This window comes from Diadema setosum, chromosome 4, assembly GCF_964275005.1.
Source record: "Diadema setosum chromosome 4, eeDiaSeto1, whole genome shotgun sequence".
Classification (NCBI taxonomy): Eukaryota; Metazoa; Echinodermata; class Echinoidea; order Diadematoida; family Diadematidae; genus Diadema; species Diadema setosum.
Genome location: NC_092688.1, coordinates 40,919,690 through 40,943,567, shown reverse-complemented (window position 1 = coordinate 40,943,567; position 23,878 = coordinate 40,919,690). Strand labels below are relative to the sequence as shown.

General features: G+C 38.7%; 1 protein-coding gene and 1 non-coding gene across 2 annotated transcripts in view; one reads left to right on the top strand and one right to left on the bottom strand.

The window, feature by feature from the left end:
- The window catches only part of LOC140227251 (uncharacterized), an 82,775-nt gene extending 59,183 nt beyond the window's left edge, over positions 1–23,592 (top strand). Inside the window, exon 3 of the mRNA XM_072307674.1 lies at positions 20,281–23,592. Coding sequence (XP_072163775.1) covers positions 20,386–23,151 — 2,766 coding nt within the window. The 5' untranslated portion in view covers positions 20,281–20,385 and the 3' untranslated portion in view covers positions 23,152–23,592. The remainder of the gene's footprint in view (positions 1–20,280) is intronic.
- Trnas-gga (transfer RNA serine (anticodon GGA)) lies at positions 9,333–9,405 on the bottom strand. The gene has a single exon. It is a non-coding gene; the product is annotated as a tRNA-Ser (tRNA).
- Positions 23,593–23,878: the final 286 nt, after the last annotated feature.

Here is a 23,878-nt window from a genome sequence, read left to right as displayed (position 1 = left end):
AGGGTATGATATGAAAATGCATTGTAGATGAAGTAAACCATATTGCTCTTTTGTTTACAAAACAAGGAAGATTTTTGAGGCAAGCAACTATCTGTCACCTGACCTGGACTGTGGTTTTGAGGTTACCTTTAGGGCACCATAATATATTGGAAATCTCACAAACTTTCAGAATATTCTTACTTTTTGATAGCATTGCTATTTTGTTTACTGTGCTGTGGCACTTTCTGTCCAATTTGACTTTCAATGGAGAATGCAGAACAGTTGAAGAAAGAAACTGTCACATGCATTAAGGTAATCAAGATAGTAATGGAATTTTTTGAGTTCCAAAAGTTGTTCACACCATGGACCTACTAGGTCCATGTTCACACAGCTGCTGTGATATTTTTCAAGGTCACTCTACAAAATGAATGACACAACCGTGTTGCTGCATCACAGGTGGTTTCACATTTTTCGCTTGTGCTGAAATATTGCTTTGATTTTTAAATCTCCAGTGTCATTCACGCAGCCTTCCCATATGAGTAAAACTTAATATCAGATGAATCTGACTCATTAGTATAGTCTCATGTTACCAGTTGTTCTGTATAAAATGTATGGGACATTACATGCATGTATGTCCATTGTCATGGGATTGGGTTTGGCTGGTGAGATGCCTAACATGACTGGTGAATGCAAAGATGGTGAATGCAAGACCTGTATGTCTTAATATGGAATATGAAATGAGGGAATATACATACCAGTAATAGGAAATGGGTCTGAATGCTTGCCGAAAAATGATATTTAGTAAACTACTAGCCACAGACATTAGATTTCAGGTTTTGTTGCTATCCAAGTGCTAATGACATTCTGTGCGATGAACTTGCTTGTGGAAATATGAAAAAGTGGATGCCCATCCCAGAGAATCCCAATATTGTGATTGCAGCATGATTTTGTCTTACACCAGTTACAGGAAATAAGCATGAATGCTTGCAGAAAAATGATATTTAGTAAACTGGAAACTCGTAGCCACTGACATGAGATTTCAGGCTCTGTTACTATCCAAGTGCTAATGACATTCTGTGCGATGAATCTGCTTACACAAGTGGAAATTTGTGGAAAAATGACGAAAAAGATATAAACTGAAAACTGGTAGCCACAGACATTAGATTTCAGGCTCTGTTGCTATCCAAGTGCTAATGACACTCTGTGCGATGAACCTGCCTATAGATACAGGAAATGTGGAAAAGGGGGGATGCCCATCCAAGAGAATCCTAATATTGCGACTGCAGTATGATTTCACCTTATACCACTAATACTGAGGAAATGAGTCTAAATGCTTGCAGAAAAATGATATTAATTTAAAACTGGTAGCCACAGACATGAGATTTCAGGCTTTGTAGCTATCCAAGTGCTAATGACATTCTGTGCGATGAACCTGCTCATGGAAATTTGTGGAAAAGGGGGGGGGGGGGGGGGAATGCCCATCCAAGAAAATCCCAATATTTTGATTGCTGCATGATTTAACCATGGTGCTACTGTGCATAGTAGCTCCATGATTTAACCTTCCCGTAGGCGGGCATCAATGCCAAGCGTGGTCACAGCTGGTGAAGCTGAGCTTCAGTCGTCAGTCAGAGTTCACCGTGAGGACAGTGGCTGATAGGTCAATCTGCTGTCTTCTGAACTTTGAAGCTCAAGAAGGAACCCACGGTCGGCCGCCAGCTTCACTTGGTGTTTGTTTTTGTATGCATACAGTGATTAGAAAAGAAATCAAGCAGTGAACGTCTCAAGGTCTCGCCTACTCTTTGTCTGTATCTCAGTTTTAAGTGTTCAAAAATGTGAAGTTGCATATCAGATAGCAACTCGAAGGGGCTTGGGTAAGGGGTGGGGAACAAAAAAAAACAACAACAAAAAACCCCAACATTTTGATAGAATTGCGAGTATGAAAGAATGGCATAATCTATTAAGTGATTTTTGTAAGCCAGGCAGCACCAAATGTTTATTTCTTTGTTCCTCCTACCCGTATACTCAAGGTATTCATGATTCATATCAGTTGATTATTTACGCTGCAAAAGAAGGATAATACTGTATATTAGTATCATATAGTGTAGAGTGAGTGATAAAGCCAACAAGCACTGAAAATGATATTCTTCCTCCTACCTACATTGTAGTTGGTACACCAAAGTATTGATTCTTATTTAATGTTTATTCCATTTTATTAAAACAAATAAACTTGATAATCATGCAGCATGTGTCTGTGAGTAATCGGTTAATAGTGCTGGAACTTTCTATAAAAAACACAAAACAAAAACAAGTCTCTTGCCATTACAGGGCATCACCATGGATTTCCAGCACATTGTGTCGCAGAATACTGCAAAGGGTGGGGGCTAATTATCTATGTGTGAAATTTGTGCACATTTGACTCATTCCCACAAAAAGGGTTAAAAGTATAAATAATGTCTTGGCCATGTGACCTTGATGTATCATGAATGCATGATAGCTGATTGTTGAACTTTTATTCTAGCATTTTTTTTTTTTTTTTTTTTTTTACGGGGGGGGGGGGGAATTGGAAACCCCTTTAATATGATCTATGATAATGTGGTAATCAATTTAATATACAACTGTAGATATGATCTTTAACATAGGAAATTGAATATCACTTTCAGATTTTTCTTAGAATAATTTCCAGTAATGCATAATAGTCATATATGCATACATTCTCAATTCCGCTAGATTTATTTCTTTACACTCCAAAATATTTTTAAATACAAAATCAGAATACTGACGAGATTTTGAAACATGTTTTTCCTAAAGTTCACGCAGCATCAAAATGTGAAAAGAAATCAAAACTTGACTAGAAAGTACTAGTAAGTTGTTATTGTTATTATTATTATGCAATTATTATTATTATTTTTTTTTTTGGGGGGGGGGAGGGGTAGCCAATATATTTGATAGTCTGTAGATGCAAAATAATTTTGTCTATTCATGGACAGTGTTTTTATTATTTCATCACTGCATGCAAAAAGGCATTTCATTTCATGACTAATATCAAAACATTTAATTATGACCATCAGAACCATGCATTTACAATGTCACGTTCATGTGATCACTTAACGATGTCCGCTTAAATGCAGAATTTATTCTGTACACTCACGTTGTCACATCTGGCAAAGTAATAAAATCTTGTGTACTTGAACTGTTGACTGAGTTCAACTTCTTGAGCGACCATCCCAACAGTTTCAGTGTGCGCTGGCTTGTTTGTGGAGAAAAGTCTTTGCTTGTTGCGAATAGAAACTGTGTGTGTGTGTGTGTGTTATGTATGTGGTGTGTGTAATTGTGTGCCAAAATCATAGTCCGCTATGAAGGGAGTGTATTTGTTAGTCATTCGTGTACCCCCCTTCGTCTATGTGCGCCCGCTCATGTGTGTTTTTAATGTCTCTGTGTGTGTGTATGTGTGTGTGTGTCTAGTCTTTGTGTGTACTACAGGCGTACATACCCTTTTCTCCTGCTCTGTGCTAAATACCCACGCACTAAAGGGTTCAGTTCCCTACAACTTCCCCCATTGACTTGGCACTGTCAGCCAGCTTCGCACAGTGTGGAATTGTACAGTATGCCTGATATGTGTCGAGGATATTGTGCAGTTTTCCTGTGGTCTGCTAGCAGGCAGTTCCCACGTTACACGTTCGGGGAAAAACATATTGCGCCTCTAGATCTTCTCGGGTTTGCCCTGTTGCTTCGTGGCCTGTATACTGCTGACAGCAATGTGTGTGTGGCTCACTCACTGAGTAATATCAGGGAGGTACAAGCGTGGACTGACATATATCGGCAGTGACACGATTTCATCAAACCCTCTGCTGAAAGCCTATGTTTGTGTGTGCCCACAAGGATTGCATATGTTTGCCGTGTAATCCTGTGAACTAGTGGATGAGTTTGATGGTAAGATTCTTGTATTATGAAAATTGCCTTGTACACAATTTTAGAGTGAATGATCTGGTACTTTCATGGATACAATGTAGAAATGATGAAAAAATTGTTGACTGTCAAATGATCGCAAAGACAGACGATAACATATTTCTCCTCAAGGTCTGTGATTTAACTAGACTATTGTATCTTAAATACTTGCACTTTACAAGGAGACTGTATTTGGTGATGTTCTGTGGGAGTTGGTATAAATGCCTTGATGTTGCACGGCAGCATTGTACCAGGTATATGAAATCCTTGATAGTGCTCAGTATTATACTGTACAGGCTGCTGAAAAGTCTGAATACTGGTACTGGTTTCAGATTATAGAACTTAAATATCATATTTTCATATATCTCTTGAGAAAGTTTTACATTGTGGTTCTTCATCAAAAGGATTATGGTAAAAAATACAGCCACGAAGATATATACACATTACAAATACAATTGGTATTAAAGCTGCACATTGCATATATGGAATTCCGGTATTCTGTCAAATTATGATTTTTCTTTCTTTGGTGCTTTGATTTTTTTTGTAGAGAAATTCTTCTCTGAAAATGTTTTGTCTAAATTGATATTGAAGAACTATTTGCTTGTCATAACTGTGGAATACGGTTGTGCGAATTTGACTACTGTAAAACACTACATGTATATATTCGCAGCATGAAATTTTCGCGACTTGGTGATTAGGGTAACATGTTGATAAAGCTATCTAGTTTTTGATTAATTTTTGACAATTTTTTTTTTTTTTTTTTTTTTTTTTTTACCCAGCTTTTCATTGATGAACATAGAAATGACTTAACCAGAAACAGATTTATCACCCCCCCCCCCCCCGGCAAATTTACATTCTGCACGTTCTTATTCTCTTGCGTGGTGTATAATGTCGTATGTTTCATGTTTTGTTTTTTTTTTGGGGTAAATTTTGGAAGTCTTTGCTATATGGAATACAGCTGTAGTAAAACACACAAAAACATTAATACTTTTGATCCAGACATAAAGGTGACAGGCTCATGATACATTTCTTTGTCCATTGCTGAACTTCACTAATTGCGAATTTAACCACGTGCGAAATTGTGGTGAAGTGCCAATTTGCAAAAACTTTGACTGTATATTAAAATTTTGTATAACGGCATTTGGTAGTGGCCTGTACAAATAAATCTTCCCTTTCTATGGTAAGCAGACTGAATACGTCTACACTATTACAGTAAGTGAACTTGTGGACTATTGGAGTTTCATGGAAGGCCTATTGCTGCTCACAACATCATCACCCAGCTGTGTAATGTTTACATTGAAAGGCTTCTGTGAATTATGGTAGATTCAGTATCGTTCAGTGGGACGCAAGGCTGGCATTTATATGGTGTTCTGTAGAATTTATGAAGAATAGGGATGGGATGTACGTATGTATACGGGTACATGTACAGTGTGGTTGTAGACAGCACTGTCCATTTTATATGACTATTCTATTTCTCCCTAGCACTTTGTGTGGTGGTCTTGCGTATAATCCCTTGTACACACACTGTAGTGTGCAACAATTTTGTTCTATCGCCTTACAATAGTTAAGACGTGTCATTTACAGACATACTATGGATACGATGTACAAGAATTAACACAATGCATTACGATGTACAAGAATTAACACAATGCATTACGATGTACAAGAATTAACACAATGCATTCAAACAAAATGCATCCTTTTTGTGTTGAATGGATTCAGAATTCTATTGTTTTCTTTATGCTCAGGGAGAAACGTAGGGATTTTGTCCAAATTTGTAACTCCATCGGTCTGTGTATAAACACTTGTTCCCACTGTCATGTGCTATACATGCCACGATTGGCCATTAGTAGTTGATGGTGGAATTTTCATTTGTGTCTAGATCATAAACTGCGCCACTGTTAAAATCATGGTTGGAATTGTGGAGTAATCATGGCATTCTAATGAGATCTTGAGGTCGGTCGTGGCAATCTCGTTGATCGGAGACGAAATTTTTTCTACGATCAATGCGATTGCCATGACGGACCTCAAGATCTGATAGAATCTGTATGTGACCATCACAGTCACTCCATGATATACAATTGTAGACCATAATTTCAATCATGGCACAAGTTGTGATTCATATTTCAAACAAAACTGTCACGATCAGCTCTACTATTAGCCCAATTGTGGCGGATTATCAGATCACACGACAGTGAGAACAAGCCGTAATCGATTATACGTGAAAGTGGTCTTTAGAGAGATTAAAAAAAAAGAAAGAATGAAAGTAATTTCAATCTGTGAGTCACAACCTGGGAGCGAAAACCAGAGAACAATATCAAGATGCATATCAGAGAAATCATGAATTTATTGTGTAGAAGTCCCATCATCTGGTCTGCGTTCCTTGAAGTGGACGTGAGCTTCATATCGAAAAAGCTACATTGTATGTACTGGAAAACTGTATTTTCACCTTCATACATTTTCTTAGAGAGTGTGAGCTAGCTGCAAATGTGTGTATTGTATGATTGAATGTGTAGTGGAATCTGTCTGATGCTTTTTTTTTTTCCTTCACAGTGACATTCAATAGTGTTTTCATGTAATATCCAAGCAACATCACGGCCTTGTAATTCTATGAGAATGTGGAAGGGGAATGTTCTTACCAGCTGTAAATACACAGCAAAGTTGGTTGGTACCTCAAGTATTAGCAAACATTAAAGGCATAATTTACCATTTGCAGATGAAAGCATTAGTGCTATAAAATAGTTCTAAAATGTGAGTTAGGGATAGAAACAACCACTGTCAAAATTTGAATCCGTATAATCGATGTTAAGTGTTGTTAAATACACAAAATGTGAACAATAGTTATAATAAAAAAATTTCCAGACTAAACCGTATACAGTTACGGTTTGTTGAGAAAAACCCTGATATCTCCTTATATTTTAGGTTTTACTGCAAATATTTCATATGGTAGGATGTTTTATGATACAACAGACCTACACATATGCATCAAATATGATATCTTGAAAATTTTTGAAATCACTGCTCCCAAAGGTAAACTGGACCTTTAACATGTCTACCGGTATGTATGAACTTTATATAATGTGTACACAGTGCCATACAGCTTGTTAATCAGGGGCATATAACCAGGGACTTGGAAAATATGGACTATACTATTTTGTTTGCGATGTTTGCGAACATACTATTCAATGGAGATTTACAGCTATATGCATGATTGTACATTGTACTAAGAAGTTGATGACCACAAACTTAGAAATGATTACCAGTAGCTTCTTAAGGCAAAATGTGCACACATACATTGTGGTGTCCCTGTACACGTTGCATACAAGGCCTACTCATACATTATGGGATTAATATATTTCCTGTGTTGGACTACATTGTATTTTGGCAGATACATATTTTGGCCTCTGCTAATGTCATGGCAAATTCACTATGGGCTAAGTTTGATGCCTGCTTTGTTTAATATCAATCCTCTTTATGATTATGATGATACATTTTGTAGTGATACATTTTGTTCTAATGATATGATTTTTAATAATGATAATACTTAGACAATGTACAGTGCTAATGATAGCAGCAATACATTAGTAATGATACTACATTGTATCAACTACAATGTATGAATGATACATACATGTAGTACTAAATTGTGAAATATAGTAGGCCTATATAGGAAGTACAAGTGTTGTATTACAATGATATTTAATGATAGTAAATGATATACTAACATGTTTAACAACAATATCATGGTGCTACTGGGGGAATAACAGTGTGCTTGGGAAATGAAAACTCACTGGTTCACACTGCACTTGCCTGTTGCGGACTCAGCTCTTTCCCACTTTGTCAAGGTTACATACATGTGTAGTTTGCATAGGATGTGAATCATGTGGCACGGTGCCCTTGAAAGATTGAGCATGAAGGCTGCATCTGAGGCTGCATTCTGTGGACTGCTGCGATGTTAAATGTAGCATACTGTATCCCCAGCCTGTGTCTGTGATGAATGCGTGCAATTGGGCATTTCCACAGTAAATGGGTAGTTTTAGGTTGGAAAAACATGAAAAATTAAAATTGTCTTCAGAGTATCCATATTTCAGAGTTTGGTTGCCTAATACCTATATTAAATAATTTTAAGTAGGAAAAGATAACTTTGTATTCAAATAGAGCTTGAGTGGGTATGTAAGTAAGACATGTGTAATAGGTATGGGGCGAACGCGTGTAACACATAGAGTAGGACAGAAATATTGGAATGATGGATTCCTCATACACAGAATACAAATATTGATTTGAAATCATCTGACACTATTTATTGTACTGATACATTATGATAAGAACAATTTAGGTTGTCCATATTTGTGAAAACATACATTATTTGTGTCATTTTGAAGTGTGCATTCATGATTAATGCCAGAAAATTTGTGCATCATATCCGAAAGGCGAGATCGTGTTTGTACCAAGGTCCTCCATAATCGGGCGAAGTGTTGTCATATTCATATCTGTGTGGGTGCATGTGTGTGTGTGAGGAAAAGCCAAAGCTTCATTGCAATAGAGTTTCTTGAAATTCCAAAGTACATGATATGACATGTATCACTGCATTAGTGGTGAACGCATGTAACACAAGAGTAGGACAGAAACTTGAACTTTACAGAGTTTTTTAATTTCCAAGGTTAACAATACACTCCCGTTCTCCAGTATATTGTGTATTTCATTTTAAACCACAATGTGCAGTATATACAAAGGCTGAAATATCAAAATACTGTATGCAAAGGAGCATTTTGCTGTTGTCATTGGGTCAGCAGTTATCATTTTGTGTCCATTACACCTTGATATTCCTAGATACACGTATGTAAATCAAGTGGATTGTATTTGCCTGTCCAAATTTAAAACTTTTTTTTACTGATACAAAAATACATGTGTATTGATACAGTTTATAGGGACTAAACTAGAATTTCAGTCATCACATCCCAAACTCAATCAACACACAGGCTCTGGAAACAAGAATTAAAACTTGCATTGTTCATTTTTCTATTGCATTTAATGTCCATCAGCCACAGTTAGAAACATAAAGCAGTTAATGTACCAATAACTGATTTCAATGTGAAAAGAAACTGTTATTTGATAGTGCAACAGGTAAATCTGTTCATTTCAATTTACATTCATTCGAAAATGAATAGTTGTAACATTCATTAGGGAAATAATCCTTATAGGGAATCAATACACAAAGAATGACACTTTCAGAATTGTTCAGGTACTGTACGACAACTCTTAACTTTACAACCCATGAGGTGATTTGTAAATTAGAGAACAAAGCATCCTTTGCAACTGATTGACAATTTGCCCTACATCAACGTAAATAAGCACTGAATTGATCAGTGTTTCTGTAGTAGCCATGATATAAAAAATCATGGGCGTACATACTCGAGCAGGATTTGAACCTACGACCCCCTGATCTCCGGACAGGCGTCATCTCCACTAGACCATCGAGCTTCTGCCTGACAGCAGAAAAAAAAAAAATGTTAATAAATCATGGACGTACATGCTCGAGCAGGATTTGAATCTACGACCCCCTGATCTCCGGACAGGCGTCTTCTCCACTAGACCACCGAGCTTCTGCCTGATAGCAGTGAAAACATCTTGACGGAAAAATTCCATGAATTTGAAAGCACCCTTTTCTTTGCCTGCCAATTCAATACAGTGTGCATTTTTATATGGTGTATAGGGCCTAAACTTGAATTTCAGTTATCACATCTGAAACTACATCAACATACAGGCTCCATAAACAAGAATTAAAACTTGCATTGTTCACTCTTCTATCGCCTTAATGTCGGTCAGCCATAGTTAGAAACATATGCTTTATCAAGAATAATACTGATATCTCCTTATACTTTCGGCTTTATTGCGAACATTTTAAATGGTAGGATATTGTGATACAACAGACTGACACATATGCATCGAATGTGATATCTTGAACATATTTTAAATCACTGCTCCCAAAGGTAAACTGGACCTTTAATGTAAATCAGCCACAGTAAGAAACATAAAGAAGTTAATGTGCCATCAACTGTTTTCAAAGAATAACACTTTCCAAAATGTTCAGGTACTGTCAGAGAACTCATAACTTTACAACCTATGAGTTGATTTGTAAATTAGACACACACACACACACACACACACACACACACACAAAAAACCCACCCTTTTATGTGCCTGCCCATTCGATACATACGTACAATGTATTCAAATGGTGTATAGGGCCCATTCTGGAATTTCAGTCATCATATTCCAAAACTCGATCAACATACAGGCTCTGAACACAATAAAAATTGACATTGTTCGTTCTTTTATTGCCTTAATGTTCATCAGCCACAGTAAGAAACAAAGCAGCTAATGTAACAACTTTTTTTATTCAGTTGTATCCCTGTTTATATCTTGCTTTAAAACAAAAGGGATGGTAAGTATTGGTTTAGGTGATGACTCAGCTTTTAACTTTTTGAAATAGCATACAGGTTCTCTTCAAGGCATTGAAAGTTTACTTAAGTGAAAATCGGTTTTGGAAAGGCTGAGATATCCAAAAAGAAAGTTAAACAAAGTGATCCTAATAAAAGTTGAAACCCAGATCTTCTATTTCAATAACATTGGTTTACTTTGTGGCTTCATACCTCAGCCATTTGAAGACCATGTTTCATAAGCTAAACTTTGAATTCCTTGTAGAATTGTATGCTCATAAAAATTTCATAAGTGGTTTCTTAGTACATTGTATTAGATCTTGCAAAAAGTTAAAAGCTAAAGTCATACCATCTGATATACTTTACAACTTGAAGAAAAAAAAAAAAAAAAAAACTGCTGTCTTGTGGTGCTTTGCTCCTCCAAGAGAATGGGATCAGGCATTCTGCACAGGATGTTGTTTGTAGATTCTCCTGAGATGTCGTCTTTGGTCAACCACATGAAAACTCCATGCCTCTTTTTTCCCCATTAAGTCATCATCCAGGATGTCTTTTACCTGTCAAAAAAAAAAAAAAAAAATTATATACATAATCAACAAATACACATATTGAGTTCATTTTATCAAAATTTTTGAAAGTTTGGAATATTCCTATATACTGAGCGCAGATAAAAAGATTGTTCAAAAGGCATGTACATGTCACCTGCAATTGAAATATAGTTGAACATTTTGCTGCATCGTTATTCCGTAAACCAAGCAATAAAATACACAAACTACAAATACAGTAGACTCTTAAAAAAAAAAAAAAAAAATCTATCAACCCACCTAGCAACCTTTCCTGGCCAAAGTTTCAAAAAAAGGATAGGTGTAATTCTTGGTATCACCAATACCTAGGTGCCGTGCGGAGAGCAGTGTTTTAGATGCATTATGAGATAGCCTACGGGACAAACTTGACCTGGTTTTGGCTGCACATGCACTAAGATCATGCTTTATCTTTATCCAGAGATATTTTTTGTTGAAGATTTCTTCACTTTCCATCATGTGACCAGCACATTGAAGCCTTGCAGTAGTGAACCACGACTCTAGTGACCGCAAATCAGTAAAACTAGAAACTTTCAACTCTTTTCAGCTGAATTTTAACCAAGAAAAAAAGGGATGGCAATGGAAAAGCAGACGATTAACTCCCTTGAATCATTTGGGAACTGCGACCTCTACTTAGCGTGAGACAACCAGAAGTGAACAAGGGCACAAAAGAATCCCACAGTGTATCTGTGACAGAGCTCTTCAGCATGCACAGAAGTTTTTTTGCACACTGGCGATACAGAGAATTGATTGCAACGTCATGAAAATATAAAAAAAATTCAAAAAGATATCTATGATAAAATCTTCATAATAAAAAAGAATATGCCATAGTGTAAAAAAATAAAATAAAAATGGAGGCCATGGCTTCTATCTTTGAGGGGTAACAATTAATGTTTGTTTTACACTGTAGAAAGCAATTCAATATCTCCAACAAACATCCTACACAAATTGCTCTGCAATCATTTATTCATGTATGCACTATAAATTTATGTGCTTTAAAAATGAACAAGAAATAGTCCTGTAAATAAAAGGAACCTTTTTTTTTGTCATGGTCTAAAAAAAAAAAAAATATATATATATATATATATATATATATATATGCAACCTTAACATATTTAAGAGTGCCAATGTAGCAGCCTTTTTGGCCAAAAGAAAAAAAAAAAGGATTACATAATAAAACGAAAATATGCATTCACACCTTATCACTACAAAGCAGACAGGCTAGGCATGATGAAGGGATGCTCTGGGCATTCAGAAAATCTCCACCACAAGCTGTAGAACAGGGCCATGCAGCTTCTATAAATAAAATGATAATCGTATCAGAAGAAAACCCCAAATACGCAAAGATGTGGCTACATGACAATGGACCAAAATATCATGGAAGACAACAAAATGAAGACTACAGTCTGTAGTTATGTACCAGTTCTATGACATCTACAAATAAAATATTTACAATACATAATAGCATGGCATTAAAAATATGGAGGCCATGGCTTCTTTGAAAGGTATTACTGTTACTTGTAATGTCTGTTTTCCACTGTAGAAAGAGATTTCATTTCTCCTACACAATTTGCTTAGTGGTCATTAAATCATGTATGCAATACAAATTTACAATCTTCATTAAATAAATACAAAATAGCTCTGTACATAAACATAACATCGGCATCGCAGAATTTCTGCGAAGTGAAGTTGCGGAACTTCGGTCATGTCATATATTTATTAGAGCAGAAAGATTTGGGGCTGATTTCATCACAGGGATCGTTTTTAGGACACAACACAGGCCAGCAAAGAGCAAACATGGTGGATGGTGCAACAGCTGGAGTGAGGCTCTGCACAGACAACTGTCCAGGCCACACAAGACAGGGTGTTATGAACAGATTGTACATTGAGTCAGGGTCGCTTAGCTCCAATGAGCCCCCCCCCGCAAAATCATAAAAATATGTATACACACCTCACCGTAACACTGGAAAGCAGACAGGCTGGGCACCGGCATGATGATTGAAGGGACGCTCTCGTCACTCACGACATAATTATTGAATCACCACTATTGCACTAAAAGGTGCAGAACAGGCCAGCACATCTTCTCACATAAGTTGCTAGTTGTCTAGTCTACATCAAAACATAGAAATAGAATCTAAATAAATAAATCACATCATGGAAATCATGAGAGAACTGCAATGAGTAGACTGAGCTCATGTGGCTGAAAGACAACATCAACAACGTTGGAAGTCGAGTTTGCACTTTGGTTGCTTACATTGTTACTAAAATGTTAGGCAGAAATAAATCAAGTCAAATCCCGATGTAAACCTAGTAAATTCTCTTTTCTAACTTGTTTGATCATGGGTGTCTACATACACTAACGTTATCGTGTGGTTACACTTGGGACTCGTGTCACTAGCGTAGCGCTAGCCTGGCTTTCTAAATTCTATATTAAAAGTAAAACGTTACAGTTAGATTCTAACTGTTACAGTACACTCGTACAGTGCGTCAGCTCACGATGGACAATGGGTGTTAAACTTGTATTCAGCCATTTAAAGTACCACTCTTGGCTTAGCTTTCGTTGTCAGTTTGGTTTTATTTTGAAGAAAAAATATTACGAAAAGATGAAAAGAAAGATTATTTGAAGCTGGAAGCAACAAAGAATTTACTGACAAAAAATAACACATGTGGGACTAGGCTCAGTTATCGTCCGTGTAAACTCGAAAACGAGTAGTGAAAGCTAGCATACAGAGAAGCTCAAAAGAATTTCTAATAATGCCAGCAGGGCCATTAATCCTAAAACTACGGAAGATTCTACTCTAGAATGCAAAATTTACCTTTTGTCAGCGAGAGTCGTAATCACCTACGTCATATTCAGATCTGAGCAGTCGATGGGTTGCACATACGCAATGCAGACATAACACGGGAAATTTCATGCGAACGATACGCAACCTCGGACAGAACGGCGCGAAACAACGAGGTAGACAAGACATGGGAACAATCTGTCTGAGTTACGCGCGTTCAGAACACACGTAACGAAGACCGATTGGCAATTCTGTCCACCGTTCGTGCGTCCCACCAAGCGGAGCGTAACCACCGAACGCACGTAACATACTGGACAGAATTAGAAAAGGAAGCTGAAGCTAGATAACTAAATGTTCTGAAAAGACAGCTATGCTTGTGGCGCGAAACCGAAGGCAGATGTCTAACTTCAGGGTAGTGTCCGCGTTTCTGTGTTAAATCGAACGACACTGGAGTGTCTCAACTAGCAGTTACGTACGTTCGCGGCGTGGACAGAAAATTGAATTTGGTAACTTTGAATACGGATATTAAATATTTGATTTAATTTTCTGTTGAATTAGTGAAACCTAACTTGAAACTGTCGTCAGCAAAGTGTATTTAACACAAAATAACTGCACTCTGACGCCTGGAAACCAAACGAAATTGAGGCCGAACGTACGTAACTGAAGTAGGACAGAACGCCGATCTTTTCGGTCCAGCTTGCTTTCCACTCTCTCAAAACTCTTGTAATCGTTCAGGGCGAACAAGAAAATGATTTTTCGGTGCGTTGGTGATAAATTTTGAATTATAATCCACCCAGGATGCGTGTCTTCTAAGAAAATTTATTTTATACAAGTTGCAATTTATGTCAATTTTTATTTCAAATTTGCACATTATCAATAATACTAAATAAAAACAAACAAACCAGCACATCACAAAAAAATAACAACAGGACTCAACGAGGTTGAATATTTTATTTCACCTTGCCACATGTATTCAAGAAATAAAGAAAAAAAGATGATTCAAACAAATATTTTCAAATGAAATTGCTCCATGTCTTGAGTGCATAAAACTACCCATTTACCGTGGAATTGCCCAATTCTTTAATAGCTATTCAGGAGCTTTCAGGATATAAACGTCAACCGGGTGGCTCTGGCTATTTAAAGCTTATGATATTTTTTTTTTTTTTACTCTTGGCTAGAATTACAAGTAACACGGAAGAAAATAAAGAAGGGTAGGCATCTTATTAGGGCCTACTGTATGTGAATTTTATTGGCATATATTCATATCTGAGCTTGGCAGATTTGGGAATACATCTAATGTAGGAAAACTAGTCTGTTCTCAAAAATTAAACAAAGCCATGTAAATCAGTACAGTGATGGTGGGATTGTACAGGGCACCGTGTCATGGAAGTTGTCAGCCCAGACAAGTTGTCATTCTCTTACAATTACTGCAGTACCAGTCAGTGACCAGAGCTTCTCAGCCAATCAAAACCAAGGAGTTTTAAACTGAAGTTGTCCGAGAATGACAACTTGTCAGGGCCGACAACTTTCATGGAAATGTTGTGATATTTCCTAGCTAGAGTGAGTTTACCTTTTCACAATTTAGTGCCCTCTCCCATTGTAACAAAGTCCTCGGGACTGGCGCTTTCTTTCATTGTCGAAATTTTCTTACAAATAGCTGAACTGTTAAGTATATAAAAATATACTTTTTTTGTGATAATTTTGAGACTTGAATTTATCTTTGTCGTAACGAGAATTTTGTTATAACCAAATTCGTTATCACGGGAGTGCCCTGTATTTTGTTGCGATAATTTCTCAGAGTGATGTGTCGGTTTTTCTGCTAACATTTTTGTTTGTGCTTATATGCCATTGTTGTATTTTAATAACCCAAGTTGCCAGTAGCAATAATGAGAGTCCCTATACCCAGACAGCTTTGCTCAGCTGTTTATAGGATGTGTACACATAAACATGGAGATTACTGCACTGTACTGAAAAAGCTGTTATTTTCGCGAGGGTTTAATTTTAATGAATTTCGTGAATCACTGTTGGGCGGTGAATTTAACAACACACGAAAATATCGTGAACGATTTGATAGGCATTAGTGCACTAATGATAGTTTCGTTGTCATATTGAAAACAGCATCTTATGAAAATGTCGGTGACCTCCTCGTTTGTGGAAATTTCTGTACATGAAAATAATGGCTTTAACCGTATGGGAAAAGTACAATCAAAGTGTGTAGATGCTGGCAACTTGTGTGTGTTGATAGGCTTAGAGAATGCAAGGCATGTCAATGTCTGGTATACAGATTAGTTTCTGTAGTTAGTATTAGTTGTAGTGGTACATGTAATTTTCAAATTGTAGCCTGATAAAAATATCAGTAGTTTCCTCTGCCCTTGAAAATGTTTTTTGTTATTTGTTAGAATGTAAAGGCTGCTGTGTTAGATTGGCATGCGCACTTTGAATATTAAACATTTCAGAGTTTTTGTTTTCTAAATCTTCTTTGAAAAATGTTTCATATCATACAGAGTGTAGCTACTGCTGGGTTGTAAGAAATTCATTGTGTACAGTGTAGTGTGAAATGTGTCATCTGTAACCCCCCCCCCCCCAAAAAAAAAAAAAAAAAAAAAATTGTCCCAGATCTAGTGATAATTGTAATACAGCTATGATTCTACATCATTAGTCTATTTAAAAAAAAAAAAAAAGTTGCCATTGCAACTTATTTAACTTTTTAATCATGAAAGTTTTTTTTTGTTGTTGTTCTACATGTGTAGTTTAATAACATTCTGTTTTTCCTTTTCATGGGGGGGGGGGGCTATCTACATTTTTGCTTGCTCAAATGTGTGTTGTTCTAATACTGTAAAAATAATTATGAACCAAAATGAGGCTTAGTTTTTTTTTTTTTTTTTTCTTTTTTTTAATAAAAACAATTTCTTATACCTTGGCTTCAAATACTAAGTACATTTCCCTGCCTTCATCACATATAAAGAACCCCCACCCCAAAATGATACATGAACATGTTAAAACTGATTTCTTTACCTTCCTTTCATTTGAGTTTGCATGCAAGCATCAACACCTCTGCCCCCCCCCCCCCCAAATTGACTATTACAGTAGCTGGTGCCTGTGCACAATGTAAACCCCGGTTTTTTAGTGGAGTAGAACACCTGTTGCAGATAATTGACTTAGTTACATTGTACAGGTAGGCACTTTAGAAAACTGCAACCATCCAACCGATGCAAAAAAAAAAAAAAAGAAAAAGAAAAAAAGGCAAAATATACAGGTATCTTGAATGTCCATGTGCAGTAGGGTTTTCACAAAGTACTGGGCCGGACCACGTTGCAGTACGTGTGGTGAACTGTTTTGTACGTTTAATTGCCTGCTGGCAGGGCATCGGTTTACATAGTGATCGGTGTAATTTATTTTATTGGCACGCAAAGCCAGCCTGGTTGCAGAATTAGGCTCTAATTGAGATGTTGCAGGTCACGGGATGAACGAGAATTCTTGCCCGGGTAAAATTTGTTGGAGGGCGCAGCATCATATTAAAACTTGGAAGCTACTTGTAGTGGCACTCATTGCGCATTCTTGCAGACCGGCCCAAGTTTGTCCATCATTGGCCTATGAATGAGGTACAAGTGCTATGCTGTTGTGTGTGGCTGCATTCACTGGAGATCATATGGAAATATGTTACAGTGGTAAATTAGCTCTCAAAAATTTGCGAAATTTCGTGAATTTGAGGAATGACCAGAGCAAGATATTCTACAGTCATCTTAACATGAAATATGATATATTTAACTCAGAAATGCTGTAAACTGAAAGGAAACTGGACTGAAAATGGAATGTTGTAACATTACTTGTTCTTCATGGACTTATCTTTTAAGCAACCAAATGCATTCTATTGGTGCCCCCTGTAGTTTTGTCATTGTTTTGTGGTGATTATGATCCATTTCTATGCCCTTTGAAGGGTAAAAGTACCTGGTATTTACTACAATGTAGGTGTAAATGTGAGCTATAATCATAGTGCATTGCTATGTGATGCTTATTTCACCAAATTTAAGAACTTGGTAATCCACCTACTGTAACTGTACAGACTGTATTACCAAAGAGACTAGATGAAACTGACCTATCTATGCTGTGTCACAGACAGTAGTGCCATTGAAATTCCATGTATTAAAAAAAAAATTCTTTTGATGACCGAAATTCAGCTGTGGACCCGTTTGCATTTATGAGCACACCAAAAGTCAGTTTGCAGCCTATGCTGCCAATATTTTACAGACATGGTAAATCATGAGTGTCTGAGCCATGTATGGTGTGGTGCGAGGACGCACGTCACTGACAATGTTGTCATCTTCCAGGTCGAGCCATAACGATGTTTATGGAACTTGGAATGCACATTTTATTTGTTTGCACAGAGATGGCCCAGTCATGACAAAACATATCTATGTAGATTAGGTCATTAAATGCGGAACAGTTAGCCATGTAGCCCTCGTGCGATTGCTCATAGGGTGCATGAAGCACAGTGGCTCAAGGCAAAAGAGAATGAACCTGTGTAGTGTATGTGTTGTGTGTGTGTGTGTGATTCAAACGAGTTCGGATAAATTGACAGCCATGGATGATGTGTACGTGTGAGCCTCACATGCAGCTTTTTCGAAACCATATTCGCTGGAGGACTTTGCTTCTTTCGGTAGTCACCCCCCGCGACAGGATGCGCCTTATTTGAGTTTCCCCACGAAATCTGCTCGCTGAGACAGAAATAGATGCAAATTTGAGCCAAAAGTTTTATTTTTGGAACCTTTCTTTTTCATGTACCCCTAGACCCAGTGCTGACAAAAATCTTGCACAAGTGTGATCATATAATATGCATTCCACACAATTTTTTTCCAAATTTATTCTCTTATCTGCCTGCACATTGTGTGGAAGGTAAATTTAGTATAAGAGAGGCACCACTACTCTTGGTGAAGGGGAATAACTATATCATGACATGTCTCTCTTTATCATGCATTATTAAGGTCCTTAAAGACACAAGTCAGAAAAGAACTAGCCACTTCAGCAAGGCAAAATGCCACAAGCTGCAGCCTACATGTTACATATTAACCCTTCAAGTCCAATAAACCACATACCATGTCTGCAGCTTGGTGCTCTATCTTTTTATTATCAAATTGCCTCAATTATTAGTGTCATGGCAAAAAAAAAGTATTAAAAATTTTCCCAATTTGAGTTCTGTTCATGCATAAATTGTTTTGGTATTATAATTTTGAAAAGCATCCTATTGCTTCATGTAACAGATTTATATTATGATAAGCAACAATGTTTAAAAGTTGAATGTTTGCAAAGTCCTGAATTTGTTTTTTGTTTTTGTTTTTGTTTTTGTTTTTGTTTTTTTGTTTTTTTTTGGGGGTAAATTTTTCAAATTTTGTGCAGATTTAGTTACTTTCTTTCTTCTTTCTTTCTTCTTTCTTTGATATACTGTAGGGTATGCAGTAAAATTCAGAATTGCCATTTCAATAAGGACAAGATGATAATTTTTACATAAAAAGCAACAAAATTATCACACAACTGCAAGGGCTAGTAATCCCATGCAGTAAAGTTATTGTGTAAGTATAAAATGTTTCTCAAAACACGGGCTAGGGACTATGACTTTATTTTGGAAATGTCATGTTACGTCAAACTCATGACGTGGTTAGCTTTCATAAACTTACCTTTTCAGCGTCATCCTTGAGATTTCAAGTCACAGCCATTTCAGGCTGCAGCCTTATTCATTGTCTTATTTTTATCAACTCACCAGAATTTGCTTGCCCAAATAGCACTTGGTTGCCATGAAGCAAGTGTTTTTTTTGTTTTTTTTTTGTGTGTGTGTGTATGTGTATGTGTGTGTGTGTTTGGAGTTTGTATCGTCTGTGCCCTTTGCATGATGTACAATGTTCTACCACCAAACTGCAACATGTGATGCTCTTATATCACCAGAACTGAACAAACAATTGACTTTGAAAACTTTGTCGGTATATAGATCCACCGCAAATGTGTTCCCATGGCAGCCACAAAGTGTGCCTGTGTGAGCACACGGTTTCTCCACAGGGTGTACTTTTTTTTAATAGCTGTTTGAGCGGAGGTATAACAAACATGGCGCTGTGACCCGAAAGTGCAGCCATTCTCCAGTGTACTTTGCAACCAGCTCAGGCAAATGGGAGATCTATGGTGTTAAATGTGTACATAACTTTACAAGGAAATTTCATGAGATGTTCATTGCATTTCTAATGCCGTTATTGCTGTTGAATTCTCCTTTGTTTCGAGGCTGGAAAATGTTTCTGAAAATGGGGAAAATGTTTCTGAAAATGGAGAAAACATTTGTTTTCCCACTTTGGCAAGTGATGGACAGACAGATTACATACATTGTACCATAACTATCAGTGCTTACCTGTAAGAATTCATGTACATTTTCAAAGATTTGCTGCATTGCCTTTGGTCAAAATGAGATCCTTGTAAAGGAGGATGTGATTGATGATATTGAAATTTGCATCTGTACACTATTATGAGATTATATAATCAGATGTTGTCGCTTTTGTGAATTTGTTATTACTGCAGGTTCTTGTTTGGTGTACCTGCACTGAGCCCAGGAAGGAGAGGAGGTGATGTCCTGAGATGCTGACTTAGCCAGCTACTGACTGTGAGAGTCGAGAGAGAATCAGGATGACTTTGGTTGCACTACCCGCTGGAGGTCAGCAGCCGTCCACGTCGGGACCCCAGTGCCGTAACGGAGGAAACAGAATGGCGGGCGTCACCTCATCATCCAAGCCGGAGATGTATAGCAGGGGCGTGCAGACAGGCTTCCCGCACGCCCCTCAAAATGATGAACTTCCCATCTGCATCTGTGGGCAGGCTGCGGAAGGAAGCTGCTGGTGCGAGAGTCTAGGGATCCTGAAGGAGCTGGAGGCATGCAAGCTGGTACTTCAGAAGGGCTGCCGCCCGTCGCGGGTGGCCATTCTTCTCAGCATCCATGAGGAATTCTGCAGAACAGCCCGTGGAGATACCATCATCAACACCCGCAGGAGGGGAAGTGCTCATGGGGATATCCGTGTGCGGCGCTCAAAGGTAGCCCCTCCGCCGACGCTTCCACGGCCTAGGGCTCAGAGTTTGATTGTGCGGAATTCAAGGGCTCTGAACAAGGCTAATGAACTACGACAACAGCAGAACTCCTCTGGTAATGTCGCACAAAAAGGTCAAGATTGTGTCAGGCCCAAAGTACTTGAGCAGCCTCCTGTCAAGCAAGCAGTAGATAGATCAAGTAAGTTAGACATTCGCACAAAAGCCATTTTGAAACAGGAAGTTGGAAAGGGGAATAAGTGCCTTGATGAATCATCACCAAAGTGTGTCACAACTCAGTCTGAAAAGACAAGTCCCAAGCCAAATCCTGAGAGCGGCATTGACAACAGCAGTTATGTCTCAAAGGCTCGTCTGGTCTTTCTCGGTGTCCAGAATAAGGGCAGAGGAGACAATGTTCGGCCAACTAAGAGTGGTTCAAAGGACATTGAGCTGTGCAAAGAAACAGTGGCCAATAATGGTACTACACACCAAAGAGTCACCAGCCGGTCTGACCCCATCAAGGACCAGACTTCCCAAAGCAAAACCTCTGACAATGTCAACAGAGTCCAGGGACACCATGTGCAAACCGACCTAAATGCCAAGAGAGCTGAATCCCTTGAAGGAAGACAGGAGAGTGCTAGGCTTTCATGTGATGAAGCAGCTACCACTGCACGTGCACCATCACTAGTAGGTGCTTGCTCTCCAGGATGGAAGTCAGATAGCCAAGACAGAAGTGTGAAGGACAGCGAGTGTGTTGGGTCATCAGTGGAGAGAAGTCCTGTTGACACATGCCTTAATACTCCTGGACAGTATGAGTCGGAACGTAATGGGGCTAGGGAACAGAAAAGAAAAGAAACATATCGACTGGTGAATTCCCGTGTACCCTCTCCATTGCCGCTCAGCAGTGCGACTGATGGAGTAATTCGTGAAGAAAGTGTTCGGGCGGAAAGTGCAGATGCAGAAGGGTTTCTTGAAAAAGTGGAAGAACGTGCGCAGAGCAATCGTTTGTCTTGTCGTGACAGTGGAATAGGAGATGATGTGTCCCTGAGTGATGTAAGACTTTGTGTCAGTCAGGACATTATCGTTGAGGATAAGACTGAAGATTCTCTTCAGATCTCTCACTCAGAATCAGAGGATTTGACGAATCAAAGGGTTTCTTGTGTTGAGGATTCCAAGGAGAGGAGTGACCATGTAGGGACAGAATGCAATATTTCTCCAGAGCAAGGAAACAACTCACCTGCCAAATTGAAGGAGGCTCCTGAAGCTGTCGAGGACAGTCCTGTGTCAGATGCCACCCTCCAGACAGATGAGGAGCCCTTGCTTGGGGCCTGTGCAACGTTTGGACTCACTGACGACTCAGCCACTTTGGCAATCAAGGAGCCAGAGGTCACTCTTGATGCCCTGGCATTGAGGCTCTCAGAGGAAAGCCCCTGCAAGCGGACTGATGCTGAGTCTCCAGGTGGTGAAGCAAAGCAGGAGACTGATCCAGCACAGCGCTCTTTCATGTCCTCTGCCTTTTTCATCAGGAAACCAGACACTCGCTTCAAATCTGAACATTGCCTTTACGTTCTTGACGGTGAAGTGCGGGCAGAAAAACCTTGTAAACAGGTGTACCTCTCTGGTGCCAATATTCATCTAGCCAAGGATCAGAAATTTGTGTCCTCTTTGGATGTTAACCCACCATTGGATCAGAGCAAGGAGATACAAAGCTTGGATGAGGTCGATGTGCCAGTAGAAGAAACTTGCCCAAAAAAGGGGAACAGGCGATCGAGAGAGCTGAAGCCGCGCCGCCCCTTGAATCCCCTGAAGGTTGGCACCCTGAGGTATCTCATAAGCCAGAGCCCGTTGGTCCTGTGTGAGCCATCGGACAGTGATTACGAGGAGTCAGACAGTGAATCAGACGAACCGTACGTGGCCAGCAATGAGAACATATTTGCTGTCATGCCTGTTGACATAGTGGCTAAGATCTTTAAATATCTTGACACTCGTGATCTTGCACACCTGAAGTGCACCTGCAAGGACTTTGAGTGGCTGATCAACACCTTCAACATCAAAGGCCAGGACTCCAAGTGGGTGGAGATGGACTCGTATCGCAACGACCCGTGCATGCAGTGCGGGAAGATCCGTGACCCATGGGGGGACGTCTCCCTTTGCTGCTGGCACCCCAAAATCTACTACCGCAATGGTCACATCGGACGACGCTACTGGACCTGCTGCCTCAACACGGACGAGGATGCTGTAGGATGCATGATTGGTCTCCATGACAACAACTGGACGACATCCAATGTCACCATGAAGAGCATCCCAAAGCCCTGGCGCAGCCGCATGTGGCACCTCTGCTCCCGCAAGGACGTCTGCTGGCCAGATCTCTGAGGTATTGCCGGCAGAATGTAGGAGTTCGCATGCCCCCATAAAGGAACGCATCTCGCAACGGAACTTGGTGGTGTCAGCCCTTTCAATAAAACAAGACAAAAAAAAATACATGAAGTGCCAACTCTCAGGAAGATGATGTAGCCATTGCAATTTTGCCATTCATGTCAGATAACTATCGTGTAAGTGACCTGAAATTCTGAATGTTTGCTGTGTGCAGAGGAGGAGATCTCTGTCTTCTAGCATCTAGAGATGTGTATCTCTGTTTAAGCTGTGTACCATGATCTTTGTTGATGAAACTTACAAGATGGAGTTGTTTGCTTGTTTCAGATTTTATGATCATTTCTTCTTCACTTTCCTCCAATATTTGCATCATTTGATGCTTTCACTTTTCCAGAATGATTTACCACGTTGCCTTTACTTACTAACTGTTCACTCTGAATGTTGGTCTGTTGATTTATCTGTTACCATGACACATGTACATGCCACTCAGTAGTTCATTGAACAACTACATCTTTAGGGAGTAGTGTGCTACTGTTGGCAAAAGTGTTAGTTTTGGGTGTCCTCCTAAGTCATGTTCAAACCTTCTAAATACCAAATTGGGGACATCTGTAGCAGGTAAAGAGGATTGTGTAATATCGCTTTGTTTTGTTCTTGTTGTCATGTGAAGGTTGTTTTACATGATTTTTGTGCGTCTTTTTTGTATACATAATGTTGTAAAGGGATAACA